Raw genomic sequence first — 25,092 nt, 5'->3', positions numbered from 1 at the left:
CTTGATTTTGTTTTTAAGAGAGTTGTTGATTTTAGACCTCATGTTGTGTTATTTGACAGGTCTTTCTTTGTTTTGTTTTGTATTTATCTTATTTACACAAGACAGTTTAGCGAGACAGGAAGCTGAGGCCAGGAAGGAGGAACAACATTTAACATGGGCATCCGGACAGAATTGAACCGGGAATATTGCACTTTTGTCAGGCTGACCCCGGTCAGACCCCTGGTATTTCGATATTTGATAATTAATTTAGTAAACAGCACTACTGTAATGTGCATAATTCATAAAGTAAATAATAGAAAACTACATTGGAGACCACAAAGATACATACATATAGCCACTTACGCCCTTACTAAATAAATAGGGACACAAGGTTGAAAGAGGTTAGAGTACATCAGTCTGGTCTGTGGTCTGTGTCTATGGAAGGAGGAAGGAGGAGGAGGTGGAGGCCGTCTACTGCAAAAACTGTGAGAATGAAAGACTTCTGGGTGCTGTTGCAGTAACACCAGCAGGGGGTATCGCACGGTTGTCTAACACTGGGAATTAATCAAAACAAGGTTCATATTCTCCCCAATTAATTAACTTTTTATTGAAGACCTCAACTATTGCTCAGAGATGCAAGACTTGATTTCTGGAACGCAGTGATTTGTCTATGAATTATATGGAGATCTAATTTGGCCCTATTGTACTCATATTTCCAAATCAGCATTTTATTACAGCAGACTCTTTGTTAAAGGGATAGTTCACCCCCAAAATGACTTTTTCTTTATCGATTAGTCACCCCATGGAGACTTGAATTCATGGAGATTTTTTAGTTTTTGTTGCATTCCTAAGCCAAGAATTTGATGACCGACGGCGGCTCCGGTAGGAGACACAAAGTGTCAACTTTGAGTCTCCTACCGGATACATTAGCATATTTCTGCCAGTCATCAAACCATGGCTTCATAGCTTCATGGCTTCATGGGGTGTGTAATTGATTGAAAATACATATGTTTTGGGGTGAACTACTCCTTTAATGATTATAAATATTAGGAACGCTAAATATTACGGTATAAATGTGTTTTTTGCTATTAAACTGACACTGGTAGTCAATATTGCTGTTAATTGATGATAGTTAGCCTACGGTTGTGAATTTAGTTGACCCTCCATGTGGTCCTAAGAGTCTCCCTCTAACTAAGAATGGTGAGTGAAGGTGAGTGAAGTGGCGAGCTCGGAGAACAAGATGACACCTGGGAGTATGATATCAAGTTCTAAAGTTTATCACACACTTATATACAGTAGCCTACTGGAGTGGACACATGACATGACCAGAAGATATGAGAAATGGAAAAGTAGGAAAGCAACAGATGCATCTGGTATCATTGTGCACAGGCATCAGTCTGATTAAAAAGTTGATGGCCATGGTGTCAAGTGTATATGTGCTTATAACACAGATGAGAGTGAAGCAACTGTACTGGGTCAAGTAGGCAAATGTCAGTCCTAATCATATAATCATATCAGTTATAGTAAGAGAAGCTGGGGATGTTTTTATTTATTTTTACTTTCTCTTTGTTTTTGTGGAATTAAGATGCTGGGATGTAAAACCTCACAGTTTATAAAGTCATCAGGGGATGGGCTGTGTGAGACATCACAGTAATGATATGAAAAGCTGACCAGTGATGTATCATCAGCATGTGATAAGATAACAGTTCGGGAGGTCATCTTATGTTCATATTATGTCAGTTCAGGTTCAGAATGTGACTTGAAATTGCATCACTCCCCAACTCTCACTGAGATAATCTCTTAGGATAAAACCATTCTATTATCATCTGGCAGAGGTACATCAGGTCCATTAAATCAATTTTGAAATGTTGTACATTAAATTAAATGTTGTCAGTTCATGTACCTGCTTCTGGCAAACTGAATTGGAATGACCAGCCATTACTTTACATCTATTAAACCTTTAATGACATTCCAAAACAAAAGATACTGAAAGTTATTGGACTTACACAGACATTTGTCAGATATGAAGGCATCACTTATGATTGTGGATTTATGTTTGAATCAACATGAAGCAGATGGCAAACAACACAAACTCCAGCACATTTGTTCAAATCAATCAATCAATCAATCAATCAATCAATCAATCGATTGATCAATCAATCAATCAATCAATCAATCAATCAATCAATCAATCAATCAATCAATCAATCAGTCAATCAGTCAGTCAGTCAGTCAGTCAGTCAGTCAGTCAGTCAACTAATCACTGGTGACAACTTAAAAGCAGTCACACTCAGAGATTCACAGTGATATGGACCCTTAATTTGGGTGGCTACATTTGACTTTCAGAGTTAAATGAACACTCAGGATTGTACTGGTGTAATATCAGACATCTGCACTTCACTATCAGTTCCTCTTAGTCTGTCGGTATGGGAGGCCACTTCCTGGAACAGCTTGACCAATAGGGATTGCCGGAGACCTCCCTGGTATTTACTCGCAGCGAAGGCATAGAGGGCAGGATTCACTGAACTGTGAATGAAGGCGAGGGCACCGGAGATGAAGATGCCACTCTCTGAAACTTCATCATCTGAGCTCCTGGCTAAAATGCAAACCAGTTTAATGATGTTGATGATGTGGTGAGGTAGCCAACACAGTATGAAGGCTACCACCACACTGCTGATGAGAATGATGGACTTCTGTTTGTTGTTCTGCATCCCCCGTAGCTTGACTGCAACCATACAGTAACAGACAGCGAGGACGGTGAAAGGAGCTACGAATCCAAACATGATCTCCAGACATAAGCAGGTGAGTTCTTGAGCCATGGAGCTGTACTCCTTGAAAAGACACTGTTCAGTCCCATCGATTTCATCCACGACCTGGGTCATTATCGCAGGAGTCCCCAAAAGGAACGAAAGGAGCCAGACTACAACCAGAGCTCTATCCATAATGGGTTTGGTCTTCCAGCGCAACATCACAAACGGGTAGCGGATGGCCACAAAACGTTCCACACTCATGAGCGTGATGAGGAACACGCTGCTGTACATGCAGACATTGATGACGTACACCATGGCCTTGCAGGAGGCCTCCCCGAAGACCCAGGAGCGGGCCAGAGAGTAGATCCACAGAGGCAGGGTGATGAGCACCAGCAGGTCAGCGGCAGCCAGATGCAGGATGAGTACCACGGTGTGGGAACGCTGCTTGACGTGCCTCAGGATGGTCCAGATCACCAGCAGGTTCCCCGGAGCCCCCACCAGGAAGGACAGTCCCAGGATCACACAGGTAACTGACCGACCAACCATAGACACATGATCCAACGATTCCTCTGTAACGTTCTCCGAAGCTGACGAGGTGTTCATTTTGCACAGGGAAGACAGACAGTGCTTGTCTATATCCAGGCTAAGGCAAGTATTGCCTGGAGGGAGGGAACTTCTGTTTTAGAGAGAGCAGTTGCAAGGAACGTTGTTACTCACTTCTCTATCATGGCCTGCAGGAATTAGGAGAAAGGTGGTTTGATGATTATGCTAAATAATGACATTGCATGATGTTTGAGTAAGCGAGAGGACCTGTCATAGGCTAATTTATTTATTTCAACCAGCACATTATGAGAAATAAGGGTAAGATTAAACCTATACCTTAAGCTCCATCAAATCGCAAGAAATTAGGTTGCATAATATCATAGCTGGAAATGGTGCAAGGTTCCCTTTGAATCTTCAATTCAACCAGTTGGGTTCAGATGTAATGATGTGAGAAATCTGATTGTTTGCGTCAGGAGAGAAAGGAGAGAGTGCCATGAGCTTAACAGGGGAAGTGGTCAAGGAACTTAATGGGTGCGCCGGCCCTGTATAACGTTTATTTTACCAGTGTAGTTTTCATTGAGATAAAAAAAAAATCGAGAGAGACTTACCTCCTGATATTGTCAAATAAGGAAGATAGATTTGAATAGCAAAATTAGTGTGCCAATTGTACTCTAGAGACACGTGAACTATAATGATAGTCAGGCTATTGTTTGCGTTAAATAATGTCGCATAATAAAATAATCCAAAATGAAAGACAAACGGGTCCAACTCTGAAATAACATTTTATTATTGAGTCAACAAGAAATTACAAACAATGCAAAATCTACGTTGATTAAAACGGGTGACTACATTCTTGTAACCGGCTAATGTGGTTTAACCCCGTGGATGGATGCGCACGCACCCGGCAATGTTTACAACCAGGAAACCCGTCTATAGTACAGCATGGTAAAAGAATCCTAATGAAGTAACCCTAGTCGACCACACTATCTGCCCTGTCCAAGAACTCCATGTTGAAGTGAATTATCACTTCTATTGTACCTCTAAGCAGCAGTCATGCATGGTCCTTTGGCCTGATTTACACTTAGTTTCATCCATCGCACACGTCACAAATAGCACATCTATTTTCGGTGCACGGCACAATGCACAATCAAGTATAAATCAGGCATCAGATGCCAGGTCAGGGTTACACACTAATGTTCTGTTCATGGTCTATGGCAGTGGTTCTCAACCTTTTCTGGATCAGGCCTCACCCATCTTAGTGGTCCGATGGGTGAGCCGTGGGTACGTTTATTTGTGTTCTGGCTTGGATCAATAGAACTAACATTAGGTTCATTTTGATCGATATCACAATGAAAACACATTTTTCAAAGTTGTACAGAAAAAAATACCATGATTTTTTAAATGTTATATTATCATAAACATCTTATGTAAAATCGTGTTTTGCCAATTAGTTGGGGGCCAACTTGCAATATCCTCACGGCCCACCAGTGGGCCCCGACCCACAGGTTGAGAACCACGGGTCTATGGAACCCCTTGTATACAAGTGTAGTTCCGCCACTGGCAGTCGGACACTGATGCTCTGATAACCTGCATGCTTCAAACTCCAAATGAACCACTGCTTCTTCGTAGCTTGCTTTGACGTGGAAATAAATCACGTTGTATGACTCCCGCAGCAGCAACTGGTTCATTCCATCTGTGAACCACTCTAACTGGTTTGAAATAACTGAACAATACCTCTCGCCCCCCCCTCCAAAAAAACAAAACAAAAAAAGCACTGCAGTCTTAAAAATTACAAAATGTTTTAAAATACAAAATGTACAAGAACTGACAATACAAGGCTTGGTAAACATCAGCTAAACCTGTATTTACCTTTTTATTTTACAAAACGTTTTATATATATTTATAGATATAATGTCCCCGACCCATTTATTATTTTTTATATTTTTATTTTTTTTAGGAATGACATCTATTTCAAACAAAAGTATCAAAAATAGAGTTCTTACAGTCTGTGTTGTCATGTTGAAATGGGAACGTCATTGTTCTCTCTTTGGTTGTGACATAAGAGGAGACAGCAGCGAGCGCTTTGCTGTGAATGCTGGTTTTACATCGAAAAAGACAAAGAAAAAAAGAAAGATTTGTTGTCGTTTTCCCATCTCCTGAAGTCTTTCAAACAACCCCCCCCGCGCAAACAAAAGCGACAATGGAGTTATTCCTGAAAAGAAAAAAAGAAAAGAAAAAACAGCACATCATATTCAAACAGGAGTTAAGGCATTCCTAATAGTCTATAGTCAAATAGTGACATCATTCTCTCACTATTTGGAAGCAGATTTTTTTCTCTTTTTTTTTTATTTTTTACACACAATTCTTTTGACGAGACAAATTACAAACAGTCCACAATCAGGCTGTTGGTATGTTTTGTCTCGTCAGTGTCACATATTGCATAGGCTAAATACATCTTGCTTTTATAACTGGAGAAAAAGTATGAACAATGGTCGTTTGTACGCCATATTTGGTACGAACACCGACACACTCACACAGCCTGTTTAACACAACCTGTTAATTGCATGAACGCTAGCGCTCCTATCCTGGGCATGTCATAATATGTTGGACATTCGGCAAAAATAGGCAAACATTCGGCGAAAATAGCCAATCCACAAGCTTGTAGATCGGTTATTTTCGGTGAAGAGGATTTGGTAAAATGGGAAAGAAATGAGGGGACCAAGTACAGACCCCTGGGGGACCCCGGTCAACGAAGTACCGTAATTTTCGCACTATAAGCCGCACCTGAATATAAGCCGCAGCAGCTAAATTGAATGATTTGTCCATATATAAGCCGCACTGGACTATAAGCCGCGGGTGTAAAATCCGTAGATTTTACACCCGCGGCACCCGCGGTCCCCTAGTGGCCGTTAGCTATAAAAATCCACAGATAAGCCGCACCGTTATATAAGCCGCAGGGTTGAAAAATTGGAAAAAAGTCGCGGCTTATAGTCCGAAATGTACGGTATATAGGGTTTTACATGGGAGTGTTACAACACTCCCATGGGTGCTATGCTAACTGCGTCAGACATGTCTGAACTCTACTCCTATACAGGCAGCTAGGTCTTCTTTCTCTTTTTAAAAGGCATCAGGCAGGAGTTTTAATGCATAGCAGAATTTATTTACGTTTTGAATTATGAAAAAAAGGGAAAAAGAACCAAACATGCAAGAGTATCGTCGTATAAAAAGAAAAGTTTTGTTAAAGCAAAACCATTTAACATGTTCAGTCGTTACAAGCAGAATGACAGCATTCCAGCATTCAAGGTCAGCCTCTGTGCTCCTCCTGTGATTGTTTAGGTCCGTTTATTGCTACTGCACAGCCACCGTGAGGCTGTGAAAAAGGGCCATCGCCACCTCATAAATAATAGTCTTATATTATAGATGCCATACTGTAGACAAAGCTGGGAGGAGGGTAGTGACTTTTGCCACAGTTCTGCAACCATAAGCCTTGTTTATACCCCGTCCAACAACGGTGTTGCTTAACGACGCGAACCAATTTTCAACCTGGATTGAAAATCCTTTCTAGTCGGGAAGCACCGTGTTGTGCGATATGGAGTATAATAAATTAAGCTACAGGGGACGTGGAAGAAGCGGTTCTCTGAATTTGGGGACTTTACATGAACACAGTATATAAAGACATCTATATATAAAATACTTTTGCAATTGTCTTGTCTTTTTCCTCCCCCGATAGGATGACAATTAAGCTGCTGTGCCCTTTGAGAGAGGATACAGCAGCTGTCACAAAAGTGGAAGGCACACAGGGTCCCTGGGAGACTTGTCCTCAAAAACCTTAAAGATTTCAACCTAGCGTCCCTATTTTGGTCATGTCATTATAAACACATTTTTTATAAAAAAAAGGAAAAATAATTAATTGAGACATTTCACCTATAATGACATGCCCAAAATATATACGTATATATTTAGTTCGAAAATAGCCGATCTACAAGCTCGTTGTGATGTCATGTACAGTATGTCGGATTATTATTATTATTATTTTTTTTACCAGGACACCGTTGTACGAATTAAGTATAAAATAGGGTTTAAGTGGTTAATGCATGACAGTTCACACGGGTCTGTCTCTATGGATCATTCAAGCACCGTCTTCCAACCACAACTCGAATAAACAAACAAAACCCACTTGGACTGCCTGGGCAGCATAGGTCCTGAGCAACAAACACTCCTGTGCTGCAAAAACAACAACAACAAAGAACAAACAAACGCAGGGTTCCTTGAAATCATATCCAACCGACCCGAGTCGTAAAAATGCTTATTTCCTCAAAAATATATTCCACATCACATTCAGCTGCAGAAAAGTCAAAAAAAAAAGCTGTGCAAAAAACCACAAGAGCAAAGCTTTCACTACCATTCAAAGCTGCTATAGCTGTTCCTGTTAATAAGGCATTTTGTTCACCCTGAAGAAGTCAAAAGGGTAATAAGGGAAATAAGGTAGGGTTGCAGAAGAGGGGATAAGGGAGGAGGGACTAATTTACAGATATCTACAGGGCTGGAAGGTCTGTAGAAGTTGTGGAATGTTGCATATTACAGATCCCATCCAGCACCAAAAGGACCTCTCCTACCTCCATGCCAGGCCCCGGAACACCTGAGACTTTTACACTAGAGGATTTGAACCTGATGCCACAGTAAGGCGCTAGAGTGCTGGTTCTCGACGTAGGGTCCGGACCGGGAACCAAATCCCGTCCAAATGGACCCTCAAGACCAATCGTTTATTCTTTGAGCGACCGACGTGTCGCATGACCAAAGTGACAGACGCAGAGGACCTCCGCCAACGGTGGTCACGTACCTCTGGAGAAATGAAAGGTTGCAGACACCTTCATGAAATGTTGCGTACTCTGATTGGTTGGGAAGATGCAAAAGGCCACATCCACGTCCTTGTTTACGTTCTGTGGGAACGCCGTCGCATCAGCGAGTGACAGACAAAATGACAGCCTAAAACGACGTTTCTGAGACGTATTGCGACGCTCAAAGCATAAATTGGCCTTTAAGGGGCCGAAACTTAAGGGTCCATTTGGTTCCATTTTTGCACACTCTCAGAGTTAAACTAACACTGAGGATTTTACAGTGTAGATTGGGGTCCCAGAGATTAAAACATGGTGGCAAATCGGGGTCTGTGCCAATTGCATATCAAACTCGGGGATGCTTGAAATGAAAAAGGTTGACAATGAGGCGTGGACAGCCGTCAGCCACTGTGAACGACAACACGAGGTGACGGAGTTGACGTGGGGAAATGTGTGACGTTTCCCCATGGTCCTGCATTTCCCATCAACACTTAAACATTGTCATCGCTGTGCTAAGTGAAACGTGATCCATCTTAACACACTTGGGCGTCAATGAAAAATAAAATCAAATAAAATACAAATTTAATTTCGATGCGCGAATGCTGTGTGGCAGTTTCCTATGATTTCCTAATTTTATCAGCAATTTAGAAAAAAATTATAAAAAAAATAATTTCGATGTGCGAATGCTGCGTGGCAGTTTCCTATATTTCATCATTTTATCATGGCAGATGTCACATTCCAGCTCTGTCTCTCTCTGTATTCATGCCCTGTTCTGCCTAGAATCAGCTAGGCGGTCCCCGGACCCCACTTTGAGAACCAATGCTGTTAGATGCATTCTATTCAACTGATAGTTTTTTTTTTCCCACCGAGTGACTGCTTTGTATTGTAACATGGATGTTAGCTCTGAAATGAAGTCAGGCTTCACAAGGAGGAGTGTCTGTCTGTCGGTCTTTCTGTCGGTGTATCCGGTAGTCTGGCAGATGGCAGTTCATTCTCAGTCCGCGTCCCGTTGTCCCTCGCCGCGGTGTCTCGTCCCGGTCTGGTCCGGACCGGTACAGGAGCAGGACCAGGGCGAAGGGGCGGAGCAGGAGGAGCAGGAGGAGCAGGAGGAGGAGGAGGAGGGGTTGTGAGGGCCTCGGGCGGAGTGCGTCCCAGCCTGGCTGCAGGGCGGGGCTACGACTGGCTGTGTGCGGCCTGAGGGCCGTGCGCGCCGGGCGACTGGGACATGTCTCTGCCGATGATCTCATTCACTGTCAAAGAAACAAACAAAAACATTATAATAATATAAAATAAACTTTACATCTTCGTCTGATATTCCAGTCATTTTAGAATGCCAGGTTGAAAGTTTAACAATAAAGAAACCTTAAACACAGCTAACAGATAGGCCCTTTTCCCACAGTATTTATGCCAATATGGCCGCCATGAAAACGGTCTGTTGCACATGGAAGCCGCGCTCTAATTAGACCTGTCTTCTTTAACCACTTTCAACCTGGCATCCCTATTGTGGGCATGTCATTATAGGCCAACAATTTATAATGTAAAAAAAACTAAACAAAACAACAACTTCTGATCTACAAGCTCACGATATTGTGAGCTTGTAGATCGGCTATTTTCACAATTCCTCATACAATGAAGTACAGTATATATAGAGCGGTTAAAGTTTGCTTGAATTTCACCAGTGACTGTGGAGGAACATTATGAAATCCATATTTCCTGCCAGCAGAGGGCGGTGGTGTATCACTCTCTGGGCAGAGTGTTCAAACTGCCATGGTTCTCTGGGTGGAAAACAACTCAAAAGAGAGACAGCGACTGGCACACGCTAAAGGTCACAAAGCCACCGTTTTGACGTGACATCTGCTTATTCACCATCGACACACCAGAAGAGAGAAACCATTTAGTTTGACTGTGTGCGTAAGTCCTGACCTTTGTGTCCGGGGGAATTATTATTATAGCTTCTTCTTTTTTTTTTACCATTTTACCACAAAACACTGACTCCTGTTGAACCCAATCCTCCACGGATCGCCAACCATCTCAAGCTGTCCATGACTTCATTAGAGCCAGTGGTGGAGGGAAGTACTCTAATTTCTTGACTTGAGTAAAAGTAGCCAATACCACAATGTAAAAACCCTTTGTTACAAATAAAAGTCTTGCATTTTGACTAATAATTTGATTACGGTAATTATTATGAATCAAAATCTGCAAAATAACTAACTAGTAGCTAAGAGTACTTATTTACTTGATTACGCACTGGTTGGAGCTTTAAGGCAGGATAGTACATTTCCTGGGGCCTGTTATTGGGGGTATGTGAGCGTGTAAAAGATGAATCCATTGTTAAAGCACATATCATCAGGTCTGGATGGAGAGCCATAGGGGCTCACAGTGAGGGAGTAATTACTCTGCCAGCGTCCGTTAGGACAGTGATTCTAAACCCTTTCAGACAGTGACCCCTCCAAAAGATTCATATTTGAACTGGGGACCCCCCAAAATAATGATATTTGAACTGGGGACCCCCCAAAATAATGATATTTGAACTGGGGACCCCCCATCCTGTTAAGCACTTGGAATATAGTAGTTGAGGCAATCAATTTGGTTTGACTCGGTTCCACAGATACAAATTGTGAAAATAGCAGATCTACAACTTCTAGATCAAGTATCTACTTGTAGATCGGCTATTTTCTAAACTTTTCCCTCTTTCTTAAATTATTTGACAATTTGGCCAATATTTGACCAGTTTTTATAGTATAATTTGTTGATTACTTTTGATGCAGTAATGATCTTTTTTCTTTTATTTCCTTCTTTTTTTTACACCCCACCCGCCCCAAAAAAATCATGCGGGGACCCCCCTGGGGGTCCCGACCCACAGGTTGAGAACCACTGCGTTAGGAGCCCCGACATTAAATAAATAAGGGAGCGCTCGCTCGCTCGCGGCTGGGCGCTCACGTCCGCTTTCAGCCAACGAAGGAACACAACCTCCAACAGAGGGCTGATTGTTTGGGAGGCCATTTTCTGTTGACACCACCAGGCCCACTATGACTCACAGAGCTCCACACGGTGGGGAGCCAGTAAAAAATACAGCCATATATATTAAATCAACTTCAAATGTCATGCTCCCCAGTGGTACGTAGTATATACTGTATATATCGTCGATGTCGGGTGGAAACCTTGTACAGTATGTCCAAAAACGGTTACTTTTCAGGAAAATATGTGTTCCAATGGATTCTATGCAGTCATTCTTTAGTCAGTAGCTCTTGTTAATACTATTCAAAATTGATCAAAAATCGACAAGCTCACAATGCGTTGTCGCGGCGCATTGTGAGCTTGTAAATCGTCTATTTTTGTTACATAACATTGTTAGACTTTGTTATACTCTTCCTTATACTCTTGTATAACGAAGTAGAACATTTATTTGCAATAAAAAAAATATATATAATAAGTTGGACTATGAGAGATACAAGGTTTCTGCCTGACATTGACAATTTGGCCCCGATTCACTAAGCAATTTACGACCATATTTTGATCTTACCGGCATTTAAGACAATAACGTAAATTTCTTAGTGAATCGGGGCCAATATCTTTCGGGAAGAGCGAGAGAGAGACTTTCATTTGTCTGGTATTTGTGGACAATGCGATAAAATATTTTCCAGTGGACTGAGAGATATATACATATATATATATATATATTTCCCAAATAGCAAAAATGGACAGATCCACAAGCTCACGTGTCGTACCGCGATGCATTGAAAGCTTGTAGATCAGCTATTTCTGCTATTTATTCAAACATAACTGTAGTTAATAGTCCAGCCACAGATGGCTCTGTAAATGATGACTTGTGACTGTGTCCTCCGTCACATGATGGTGTCACTTGTCCTGAAAAGAGCAGATCTACAAGCTCATGTGATGGTGTATACATTAAGCATCAGTGGGACACTCGCGACAGAGGACAGGAAGACGGCTTTTCAAACTAGTTTGGTGCTGGGTGGGCTGCCGGGGGGCCTGTCAGACAGACAGACAGACAGACAGACAGACAGACAGACAGACGTGTCCATACATGACCAACAGAATAACAAACTCTCCAATGGATTCCTCTGGGCATATTGCTTCATTTATACTTAGCACCGTGTGTTGTGAGCTTATAGATCTGCTATTTTCAGCATGCAAACAGTAAATGGTGTTGTTTATATAGCGTCTATATTACAATGTGCATTACATTCACTCACATTCACACAGACGCCAAATTAGGCCGCAGACCCCCATCTCAAAATGTTTTGTTCTAGGGACCCCCCCAGAAGTAAAGATTTGAGTTACAAATGTTTGCTTTGAATAATATATATATTCAAAGATTTGCACAAATGTTCAAGATTTTTCAAAAACAGCAGATCTACAAGCTCATGAGCTTGTATATCTGCTATTTTTTTTTGCTCAAGGACACTTTGACACTACTCCAGGGAGATCGAACCGGGAACCTTCCGATTCCCCAAGCCGCCCCGCTCCACCTCCTGAGCCACTGCTGCCCCGTCAGTTCTAAACCAGGCTATACTGACCACTTGTGCAGCTGTGTGTGTTTTTCCATCATCACAACATTCCCCACATTCACTCCATACACCCAAGTCAATATCTGATGAACAGGATGGTTCAATACGGTTCAACTCAGTGGTGGAAAGTAACTGAGTACATCTACTCAAGTACAGTTCTTAACCCATTCAATCTACAAATGTCTTCTAAATCCACAGTTTTCATGTTTTTTTCTGGAAAAAAAAAAACATGTTGCTATAATATCAGTGGTGCTCTAACTTTTTCATGTCAAGGACCCCCAAAATTAAGCAAAGATTTGAAAGATTTGCAAAAAATAGCAGATTTACCAGCTCATAGCATGACACGAGTGTTATGAGCTTGTAGATCTGCCATTTTCATTTTTTAAATGATGCTTTCCAGGTTTTAATGGGTTAAAGGGATAGTTCACCCCAAACTAAAAGTTGACACTTTGTGTCTCCTACCGGAGCCGCCGCTGGTCCTCAATTATTGGTTTAGGAATGAGACAAAAACAAAAAAATATCCATGAATTCAAGTCTCCATGGGGTGTGTAATCGAGGAAAAAAGTCACTTTGGGGGTGAACTATCCCTTTAAGTAACAATTTAGTTAGTTAGACTTTGCATCTATTTGAAAATAGCACGCGTCATGGGCTTTTCGTATATTGTGATGCCAATACTTTTGTACTTTTACTCAAGTCAAATTTTTAATACAGGCCTTTTAATTGTAACAGAGAATTATTTCTTCATTGTGGTATTGATACTTTTACTTAGCTAAAACATTTGAGTGCTTCTTCCACCGCTGAAAAACTCCCTACTGAATGAAAGTGATGATGATGAACTTTCAGTGTTGAAAGGTCCTCCTCATGTAGAGGAGTTTGATGTGGAGAGACGTTGCGTAAGTATTAATTAAAATGATATGAAAGGATAATTGAGGCTGATTAAAACATGATCTATACCCACATTACTAGGATATATAAATCAATCCAAAATGAAAACCACCCCTCTTAAAATGAGAATGAAAACATAGCCAGTGAATTAGCTTATTGCATCCTGAAATAAAACAAAACAAAACAAAACATAATTCCCCAGTGGTTTTTGCCAATAGCCATTAAAACAAGATCATATTTCAAATAATGACATATTTAACCACTTTCAACTTGGTGCCCATATTTTGGGCACGTCATTACAGGGGAACATTTCAAAACATTTTTACAGCAATTGTCCAAAACTGTGAAAACAAGTAGCATTGCAATGCGTTGTGTGAGCTTGTAGATTGGCTATTTTAACTTTAGCCAAGTATTAAAATAGGGATTAAGTAGTTAACTATCCAAATAATTAGGGAATATGTAATGGTGCTGTTTGAGCTCTATATTCCCATAGTAATCATTGCTATAGCATGTTCAGTAACAGTGGTCTCATCGTCTCTGCAGGTCTTCAGACACAAAAACTAAATTTAGGTTGGGAAACCAATTGTATCCAGTCAGGAGAGAGAACTCATTGAGAACACAAGTGGATTTGAAGTGAAACAAATAAATGAGCAGTCACATTTTAAACTAGAACACTATAAAAATCAAAGCTCATAAATACATACTCTCTCCCGATTGGATCAATTTGCGACTCACCTGAAACTGTATATGTGTTTACTATAGAGCTGGAGAGACGGGGAGACCCCTGCTAAGGAACACTCCATAGCAATGATTACCATTAGAACGTAGTGATTTAACCCATTGAGACCTGAAGCCGATTCTACATGTCTCCTAAATCCCAACAGTTTTCTGAAAAACGTATGTTTCTATATCAGTGGTGCTCAATCTTTTTCATGTCAAGGACCCCCAAAATTATATGTATTTGGCCGCGGACCCCCATCAAAATATTTTGTTCCAGGGACCCCCCAGAAGCAAAGATTTGAGTTAAAAATGTTTGCTTTAAAAATATATATATTTCAAAGATTTGCACACATTTTCATGATTTTTCAAAAATAGCAGATCTACAAGCTCATAGCGCGGCACTCGGTGCCGCGCTATGAGCTTGTATTGAATAGCCGAAAGTGTAAAATAATGCTTTTTAGCTCAAATCTAAAAATGACACAGTTCCAGGTCTCAATACAAAACACATTTTTAGTAACCCAAAAATATCACGTACAGCAGTTTTAAGTAAACAATATTTAAGCAAATAATAATGTCATATTTAAGTGCATTCGACAAGAGATTGGGGCATCACCTCCAGCTCAGTGATAAGTATAAGTAAGTGGTGTTCTTGTAGCAGTGAAAGTCTCTCTCCATGGTGGCGTGCATGGTGTGTGGGCACAGTGTGTGTATGTGTGTGTGTGCCACGCGCAAAATGTGTGTGTGCTGGTGTGTGTACATCGTGGTGTTTATTTGTGTTTGTGATGTGACACATCACACATGAGACACCTAGAGCCACCGTCACTCACATCATCCTGTTAGCGTGGGAGGGCTCTTCCTCTCACTCACACACACACACACACACACACACACACACACACACACACACACACACACACACACACACACACACACACACACACACACACACACACACACACCTTGTGTTCCAGCACAATATCGAAGCATAATATACTAGCGTAGTGAAGGCAGTATTGTAGATGTAGTCGGATACAAGTATAAAGTTACCAAGAAATGGAAAGTAAAATAAAAGTACCTAAACGTGTACTCAAGCACTATACTTGAGTAAATGTACTCATTTACTTTCCACCACTGGACTGAAGGGGATCGGACTGTCACACACAGCGCCGATTAAGGGTGACCTTGAGGCATGACCTTCCAAAAAAAAGGGCTAAAACGGAACAACATAACCCTAACCCTAGCAGTAAAATCCTCAGTGTTCATTTATCCATTTGTAACTCTGAGAGGGTGCAAAATGGAACCAAACGGACCCGTAAGGGTCCGTTTGGTTCCATTTTGCACCCTCTCAGATTCGACAGCGTGTTGCTGTTGATGTGAGCAGTGAGGTGTGAGGTGCTGCAGGCCAACACTGAGTGGGCGGCAGGCATCTGAAAAGAACATCAAAATCGCATCACTTTTCCGCTCCAGATCTGTGCAGAAAGCCAACGTGAACCTGTGTGACAGATCATTAAGTCATGTCGGAACGAGGCCGTGGCCTGAACTTTAACCCATTCAATCCGGGGACGCATCAGTGTCACTTTAGATTTCTTTGGCTATTCAAAAATTAGAAGATATACAAGCTCATCCGGTGCAGCGCTATGAGCTTGTAGATCTGCTTTTTTTTTTTATTGTGAACATTTTTGGTGGAAAAAGTTGGTGCTCCAACTTTTTCATGTCAAGGACCCCCAAAATGATATGTATTTGGCCGCGGACACCCATCTCAAAATATGTTGTCCCAGGGACCCCCAGAAGCACAGATCGGAGTTAAAAATGTTCGCTTTAAAACATATATATGTGTATTCAAAGATTTCCACACATTTTCAAGATTATTTTAAAACAGCAGATCTATAAGCTCATAGCGCTATGAGCTTGTAGATCTGCTATTTTTGAATAGCCAAAGAAAATCTAAAATGATACAGATGCGTTCCCGGTCATAAAAGGTTAAACGTACAGCAAGTGATATTTCTTTTGGTTAGAAAAAAGCTCTTATATTCTGATAGTAATCGCTGCGTTGTTTATTCAGTAACAAGGGTCTCCCTGTCTCTTTAGCTCTTTAGTAAACTGAAAATAAAATGTTCAGGTGGGGGACACCAATTTCATCCAAACAGGAGAGAGAGAGAACTCATACTAGGATACAAGATGAACAAGTGAAATTGGAAGTGATGAAACAGAGAAATGAGCAGATTAACCCTTTCGATTAACTGTCACAACCCTAATCGAGTGTAACCATGAGGAAAGATTCTTTTTAAATCCCTTCTTAAGCCTGATTTATACTTAGTTGCGCGCCGTGTGTTGCATGCCGTAAATAGCAGGTCTACAAGCTCACAGCGCGTCACATGCGTGACACGTTGTGAGCTTGTAGATCTGCTATTTTACTGAGCAAAGACAACAAAGGCAACTAATTATAACTGAGGCTTCAAGGTCTTCACATAGAGGCCTTCATGAGGATGATGATCTTCATTTTGTTCTCTTCGTTTGTTCTGGACCGGTCACTGGGGAGATTCATTCTGGATGCTGCAGCTGTACCCTTGTGTTTCAGATGTAAATTTAGATAGGAATATTTTAAGGTATTCACAAATAAATACATTAACTAATTAAAAGACTGTGTTTATTTTCACAGTGATTTTCCAATGAGATTCTCCCGACAGGCCAACTGACAAATAGACAAACACATACGGTAGATAACCCCAAGGGTTATTTGCTCCGAATACATACACATGCACACACACAAACGCACACACACAGCTTGTACGATTGTGCCGAATGTCCACAAAATAAGATCTAGGTTATGATAGTTCTTATATCCACATCATCAGCTTCTACCAAATCACATTAGTCACTGAAGTAACTGCAAGACAAGCTGAACTGTCTGGGATATTATGTGAAGACCGATTTACGATCAGTTAAGTGAAAAACAATTGGAATCAGATAAAACTATAAATAATAGCCTGAGGGTTTATTTATTTGGCTCTGATCAGTTCAAAGAGAACGGATGAACACAGAAGAATAATAAACCACCAGTCGGTCCAGTGAATCATAACAGATTTACATGGCAGACGTAGTTTCATTCAAGACTAGAGAACTGAAAACAATCAGACATCCAGAAGTGAAAGAGCGGTTTGAGTCGACAGCTCGCCTCAGACCAGTTTCGTATGTCGATACCGGTTTCTCACGTTTACTGGTAACTGCTCCAAGACAGAACTGATGATTCAGCGTTTGCCTGCTTGTAGTGGCACTGTCTTAACTCTTTAAGACCGGGAAAGCATAATTTGTGTCATTTTAAGATTTCTTTGGCTATTCAAAAATAGCAGATATCCAAGCTCATAGCGCGGCACTCTGTAAAATATGAGCGTGGCACTCTGTAAAATATTTAGTTCCAGGGACCCCCAGAAGCAAAGAAATCAAAAAGAAAAGAAATCTAATATTTGCAAAAATATAATATAATAGCCAAATAAATCTAAAATGACACAGATTTGTTCCCGGATTGAATGGGTTAAGTCTGGTGTGTGTGTGTCACTAGCTGAAAATAGCTGATCTACAAGCTCACACCGTGGCGCATCGGGACGTGCTGTGAGCTTGCAGATCGCTTATTTATAGTATCAGTCAGGACAGAAGGAGATCCTCTGTAGATGACTGAGAAGGGGGTCTTCCCTAGTTGTGTGGGGACTAGGCAATGAAGTCATGTAAAGAAATGTCACAAAATTGCTAAAGTCTGATTTATGGTCTGTCGCTTACCAGAAATCATGTATTTTCAATTGGGGGAAAGAAAATCACTTTTTCCAGTTGGAAAATACAGTACATTACTTTCAGTTTCAAAGCGTCCCACGACAGTGTGTCGCCCAAGCATTAACCAGACTTTAGCAAGGACTGTATATTCACAAGATTTGTTGCCAGTTAGCGTTCAACAGCAAGGGGCTGAAAACCTTTTTCCTTACCTTATGATAACAATATGATCATATATGAATACTCAACACAGTGCTATGTTTGTTTATGTTCTTGGAAGGAAACTATGCTAAAACCTTTAGTTTTTTATTTGACACTTTCCTCTAGTGAACATACAGTACAGAGGAAACAGCACCTCTCACAGTAATAAGTTGTTCTACTGTACATAGTGGTAGTGGTGGTGGAGTGCTCAGATCTTTTACTTAAGTAAAAATAGCAATATCACAATATAGAAATACAATTTTAGAATAGCCGAGTATAAAACAGGGCTTAAGTGGTTAATGTATGAATATTTGTATTAATAATCTAAATCAGAAAAGTAACTAAAGCTTTCAAATAATTGTAGAGGAGTAAAAGGTACAATGCTTGCCTCTGATATGTACGTATATGAGTAGAAGTATTGGGAAAATGGACATACTCAAGTAAAGCAAAAGTACAGCAAAAGTACAGTACTTGAGTAAATGCACTTAGTTACTTTCCACCACTGGGAGGGCTTCACTAGTAGGAACACTAGGTGTAATTCCCTGGTAAAGGTCCATTAGTAATGCGTGACAGTAAAGATTACTCATAATCAAATGAGCAATGAGAGGGGAAACTCACATTAATCTCACTCTAGCTGAGGTAGACGCAGATATCAACCCCTGTTAGCCCTAAATGAAAACACCCCAGTCAAACGCCAACGGTCAAAGTAATGTCACACTAATGAGAGAGGAGCTGCTCGACCTTTTCTCATTTTGACTCATGAGGCACGAACGCTGTCAAATCTGCACACGATGAGTGAATTAATGTGACTCCTGGCTCTCGTTCTTTTTAATTTCCCAGAATTTACTCCGAGCGACCAGATCCAAGGCCTACTGCGAACCGTTAGCGTCACGTCTCCATTATGCGAGGGACGCATTAAAAAAAAGAGACATATTGAAAGGCTTCCCGTAATGCGAAACAGAAGTGTAAAGATGGACAGAAGGACGTACGGTACCGTAAACATGTCTACTGTCGGAATGGAAAACGGGTGATTATCATAACCCTCGATGACACGTTCAAGAATATTTCCCTGAGCACGCCACAAAAGAAAAACAAAAAAAAATCTGGTGGACCGGGCTGACTGATTGTCCAATCCAGTGGATGACAAGTACGCGCCTGAAATGGAAAACGCACCCGTGCAAAGTGGACAAGGCAGGAGAAAAATAAAGACAAGAATCAGATTTGGGCTGATGTCAAACACATGCACTTTCCACTTGGCATGGCCGTGTTAATGACGTACGCACGTCTTCACGAGGCCCTGGGTACGGCACAAAATATGAGGCGTTCACTCACTGGCTGGTGTGATCTGTTTGAGCAATGTGCTTCACTGGACACACACCGTCCACAGTGTATGGAAACAGTCTACTGAAACGTTCCACGCTTGCTATAAGTGGAGAGGGTTTTTCTCTTTTTAAATCGAACTCAAATCTTTTATCAGTCCTGCATTCCCTCTGTTCCTTTCTTTTTTCTTTTAACCCATTCAATCCGGGAACGCATCTCTGTCATTTTAGATTTCTTTGGCTATATATAGCAGATCTACAAGCTCATACAAGCTTGTAGATCTGCTATTTTTGCAGAAACAAAATGAAAATGTGTGCAAATCTTTGAATATATATATTTTTTTTAACATTTGTAAAATATTTTGTTTCAGTTCGCTTTAAAATATATATTCAAAGATTTGCACACATTTTCACGATTTTTCAAAAAATAGCAGATCTAGATCTGCTATTTTTGAATAGCCAAAGAAATCTGAAAATGACACAGATTCTTTCCCGGTCTAAATGGGTTAAGTTTTGAAGGATTGAGTGAGCGAGCAAGGCTCACCCAGTCTGTTTCACAGAGTCACTCATCTCTGTGAATCATCGCTGGATTTCCCATTTGTGATTATAAGTGATTCAAGAGACTAGCCCGCCTTTGATGCGGCCCACAGATCTCACCAGATGACCACAGGACCCGCTTTTAGTGAAGAAAACATTTAATCACTGGCCACCCGGGGGGGAGAGCTCAGCTAAAAAGACACTAAAAGTGCTGCAAATGTTGCACGGTCCCACGCAAGGACATAGCTGTTCTACAATGCTCACAATGCACGAGCTCGTAGATCTATTTTCAGCACCGTCGAATGACAAAGAATAAATGAGGCTCAAGTGTGTCTGAGCAGAGAGCTTCATGTTGTCTGGTCCTTTTCACCTGTATTTCAAAACTATGCTCATGCATACTCATGCCTCTCACACTTACACTATAGTGCCATCCCGTTGGTTCGCTTAAATCATTGATCATTTGATCTAAGTGCTCGCACAGAGGCTATTCCACAAGAAAAAAAAAAGTACATTCTGACTGAAACACGGCACAACAATACTTGACTCATCTGGACAGTTTTCTGAAAATAAATGACAGGACAGCAGCGAAACAAAACAGTATTTTCCGTGGCTTTAAAATGCAGTTTTCAGCACAGATAATATGACAAAGCGCAGTGTGGGTTTTGCTACACTAGGCCAGGGTGACTCAGTAACAGCTTGAAGTAAAACAACAACAACCGTGCGCAAGGACATACAGACACATACACAAATCAACATGCAATATAAGCTCTAGGCTCCATCTAACGAATACGTTCTAAAACCACTTTGCCCTTCATAAAGCCTTCACTTGCGTGCCGTGACAAATCTGACTAGTGAAGGTTTTCAATCATCCAGTCATTCAGCAAAACTTCTGAGGCTGGTGCGTTAACACAGTGTAGCAGAGTGACTCAGAGCCAATGCCTGAAGACCATAATAAGCCTGATATGCCCCCCAAGCCAATGGGGGGATTCCCTCTTAGGCTAGCGGTTGATGTTTGGCTTGTGCCTTCCCACGCGAGGAGGAGACCCGCGTTTGAATCTCAGGCATGTCAACAGCACCGTTCACCGCCTGGAGGCGTTGTACAGTATGGACGGCCACATTCAATTTCACATTAAAAAGCGGGTGAGCAGCACAGGACCACTAAGCTTTGCAGGATTTACCAAAACGCTAAATACTACTAAATAAAACACGATACTAGGTTCACGATTTTCATTATTTTTTAAACACAAAATTAGTTTCCAGACAAAATTATAATTATTTCTCTTACACAAATCCAGTATTTTCTTCTCTTTTTATTTCTTCTTTTTTTTTTTTTTTTTTTTACAATACAGTGTTTTCTCTTAACCTCTTTTCAATAAAGTAGTAAATGACTGAAAACTATTTTTTTAAATCAATTTCTCTTACAAAGATCCTGTATTTTCTTCTTTTTTTAATGCTGTTTGCATCACGATACATTTCTTATTAAATCGATTTAAATTGTCACCAGTTTGAATCGATTTTAATCGATTTAGGATAAATCGTTTCCCTGAACCAGAGTCAACATGCAGCTCTCATCAGCGCAGAGGGACTTCCAGGCTTTCCTCTGGTCCTGCCCTAACGTCTCTCTGGAAGAGAGGGGCGAGGGCCGCAGAGCGCGCTCCAGCATCAGGCCTTGGGCCGCCGTCAAGGCCTCTGCACTGCACTCTCTAAAGATGGATGCAAACCGTACGGAAAGACGACACACGGAGCCCGTTTCCACATGTTTGTCGGCGGGGTGGGTTTTGGGGCTGTATATGTTTGCCATGGTCTTTAATGAGTGGCAGCCTTTGGTCGTTGTCGGAGGAGGAGGAGGACTGCGTTTTTCCTAAGTGGTGTTATTTTTCCTGCTGTTCAATGAGGGGTTCTGTGTCGTTAATCTGCCATGCCTGAGTAGTGGCAGCGTGCGGCCTTGGTCTGGCACCGGTCATTCACTCACACTCACACACACACACACACACACACACACACACACACACACACACACACACACACACACACACACACACACACACACACACACACACACACACACACACACACACAGTACGTTATGAATACAAGTGTGAGCAAATATGCATTCCCCTGAATGATTTATTTATCTCAACTTGACTAGGGCAGAAACTTGACTTGACTGTACGAAAGTAAGAAATGGTGTACAATTGTGTAAATGTGTTAATTGGTAGTGGTTTGAGTCTGTATATTAGTTTAAATGAATACTTTGGCAACACTGAATGAATATTAACTTTGACTGTTTTAGAGGAAAGAGCAGGGGTCATCGCCTGCCGGCGTGTGATGGACATTCTCGTCAAAATGGTATTTCCGCCATGGACACACACAATGAGCGGGCAATAATATTACCATAAACACATAGAAAGGGAACTAGTGGACGCCTAATGTGACATAGTGTGTATTCCAATGTGCAACGCATTTTTTTAATGATAGTATTTCTACATTCATTAAATCAGCGTCCTACAGTAGCCTACATATTCTGAAGAAAACCTGGAGACTGGCCAAGTCTATTCACTGTATACTAATACATGCATCAATGCAGCATGGTCCAAGTCCATTCACTGTATACTAGCTGTATACATCCATGCATGCATGCAGCATGGTCTAAGTCAATACACTGTTAAGGGTTCTCAAATTCTGCCCGAACCCGACCCTACCCGACCCGACGTTTTCGGGCCGGAGCCAAAATCTTGAGCAAAAAAAATAATTTTTTTGGTGACAAAAATCACTCCTTCCAACATCTAGACACTGCTATAAGGGTTAATCAGAATAATCAATATAATCGATTATAAAAAAATATATCGCCTCCTCACCAACACTAATAGGCGGGACCATATCACCCCAGTCCTCGCCTCCCTTCACTGGCTCCCTGTCCGCCTTAGAATTGATTTTAAGATTCTAGTGTTTGTTTTTAAAGCCCAATATGACCTGTCCCCTCCTTATTTAGCTAAATTGATTTCTCCGCACGTCCCAACAAGAGCCCTGAGATCGGCCAATCACTCTCTCCTGATTGTGCCCGACACACATTTCAGGACCAGAGGAGATTGTGCGTTTGCCGCGGCCGGTCCCAACCTCTGGAATGCCCTGCCGTTCCATGTTCGTTCTGCCCGCTCTCTGACGGCTTTTAAATCCCTATTAAAGACTCATTTTTACTCTATCGCTTTTAATTCAATTTAATTTGTAGCCTATGACGTAGATGATGTTCCCATGTACTGTTTATTGTATTTTACATGTTGCTCTTTTATATATTGTAGTAATGTAATGTTGTTACGGCCCTAGCCGTATGGTTATATTATGTGTGGTTATATTTTGGTTATATGTCTGTGCTATGTGTGGCTTGTGTTATATTGTTGTCTTTCTGTGTTCCATATAAGGTCATGAGTGGTGGTGGAAGCTGTGAGTCTGAGTCTGGGTGTGGTGCTGGTATGAGTGAGTGAGTGATTGCCTTCCAGCTGTCCAGATTGACAGGTCCAGCCTCTGGCCCTGTTCTCCTGCTCCCATTCGTCGCCCTTTTGTCTCCGCCCTAGCCAGGGCTGGCTGTTCTCTGAAGCTCACCTACAAAAGCTCATTCTGCTCTGTCTGTCATGGGGACTGGTTGCTCTCACTTGAAAGAGCTGCAGAGATTCAATCCCTCTGTCTCCCCGAACCCATGTAGCCTGGTCTGATCTGTTCTGTTTTGTTTTGTTTCTGTTTCTTTGCCTTCTGTTTGTTCATTTGTCCATCAGTGACTTTTGATTCAATCAGTTATTTTGTTTGTTCTTTAGCTACTTTTGTTTGCCCTTCAGTTATACTTTTCAGTTTCTTAGTTTAATCTATAATTTAATTATAGTTAAACTTGTTGCTTTTTGCCCAGTATTATTTTGAGTTAAGCATTATCTTGTAACTATTTGTCCACTTCCATTATTTCTTGTATTTAGTTATTCACTCGCCTTGTAGGGGTGTTTGGTCTTTTTGTTGGTTAAACCACTTTGTTTTTGTATATTCTTTAGTTAGGTAAGTAAGTTTACTAAATGTATATTTTTCTTTTGTTAGGTTTAGGTTAGGGGTAATTTTCTTTATTAGGCAGCCTTTTTACAAATGTAAACCGGCACCCTGAAGTTCTTTGGCACTGGTGAAAAAAAGACAAAAAGAGTTTGAAATCTCTGCATAAAAAAAGGAAATAAAAACAATCCATTTTTGAAAGCGACTTTGTCCTCCATTATTATGTCACCTCCCCTACCCTAGACAGGGGGTCGTAACAAATGTCTATGTTATTTTGCTCTGTAATGTGAAGCACTTTGGTTCGACCTTGGACGATGTAAATGTGCTATACAAATAAAGTTTGATTTGATATGATAATAATTTAATAAAATAACATACGACACCATTGTGCTAAACGTAGAAAAATAGGGCTTTAAATGGTAAATGCATTCTTTGATATTAAAAAAAATAAAAATAAAAATAAATATATATATATATATATATATATATATGAAAACAACTTGCTTCTTGATTATTCGACTATTAAAAAAAAATTCGACAGAATAATCTCTAAGAAGATAATGGATCTCTGCAGCCCTACACTGCTATGAGGAGGGCCTGGCGTGCTGAGCTATATTGGTAAATAGTTTGTACAGATTGATATGGACCCAGAGCGAGCAGGCCAGTGACAGCTGTGCTACTTTCAGAAGCCCCAGAAACAGACCCTGATTAGCTTGTGCTTTAAATTTAGACCTGGGTGTGTGGGCGATTATGTTTATATATATATATATATATATATATATATATATTTCTTTTTATTATTAGGTGCTGTATACAGTATATAGGCAGGGTGTAGGTATGTGTACGCACACATGATGAGTAGACATGCTGTATGTTGTTGTTGTTTATGGAGCAAAGCATGGTAACATGTCTTAGGCGCGTGTGGCGTTTACTATGTGGGTTATATATGTTTTAATGCAATTAGACAGGCACTCTTGCACGCTCACACACACACACAAGCGCG

At 40.9% G+C, this 25,092-nt stretch overlaps 2 protein-coding genes across 4 annotated transcripts in view; both read right to left on the bottom strand.

The window, feature by feature from the left end:
• Positions 1–2,339: 2,339 nt before the first annotated feature.
• Positions 2,340–3,332, bottom strand: LOC311043141 (leukotriene B4 receptor 1; the record flags this gene model as incomplete). Its single annotated transcript, XM_084054325.1, has 1 exon — positions 2,340–3,332. The coding sequence occupies one exon, from the start codon at positions 3,330–3,332 to the stop codon at positions 2,340–2,342; it is 993 nt and encodes a 330-aa protein (XP_083910451.1).
• A 1,344-nt stretch (positions 3,333–4,676) lies between these two features.
• nfatc3a (nuclear factor of activated T cells 3a) overlaps positions 4,677–25,092 on the bottom strand; it is a 144,474-nt gene continuing 124,058 nt past the window's right edge. For 2 of the 3 annotated variants that reach the window (XM_084065323.1, XM_084065324.1), the window contains exon 11: positions 4,677–9,357. In XM_084065323.1, the coding sequence (XP_083921449.1) occupies positions 9,281–9,357 (77 nt within the window). In that variant the 3' untranslated portion in view covers positions 4,677–9,280. The remainder of the gene's footprint in view (positions 9,358–25,092) is intronic. The other variant, XR_014601354.1, reaches the window with a different exon arrangement.

This window comes from Gymnoscopelus microlampas, assembly GCF_963454915.1.
Source record: "Gymnoscopelus microlampas genome assembly, chromosome: 1".
Lineage (NCBI taxonomy): Eukaryota > Metazoa > Chordata > Actinopteri > Myctophiformes > Myctophidae > Gymnoscopelus > Gymnoscopelus microlampas.
This window is presented reverse-complemented; position numbering and strand designations above follow the sequence as displayed.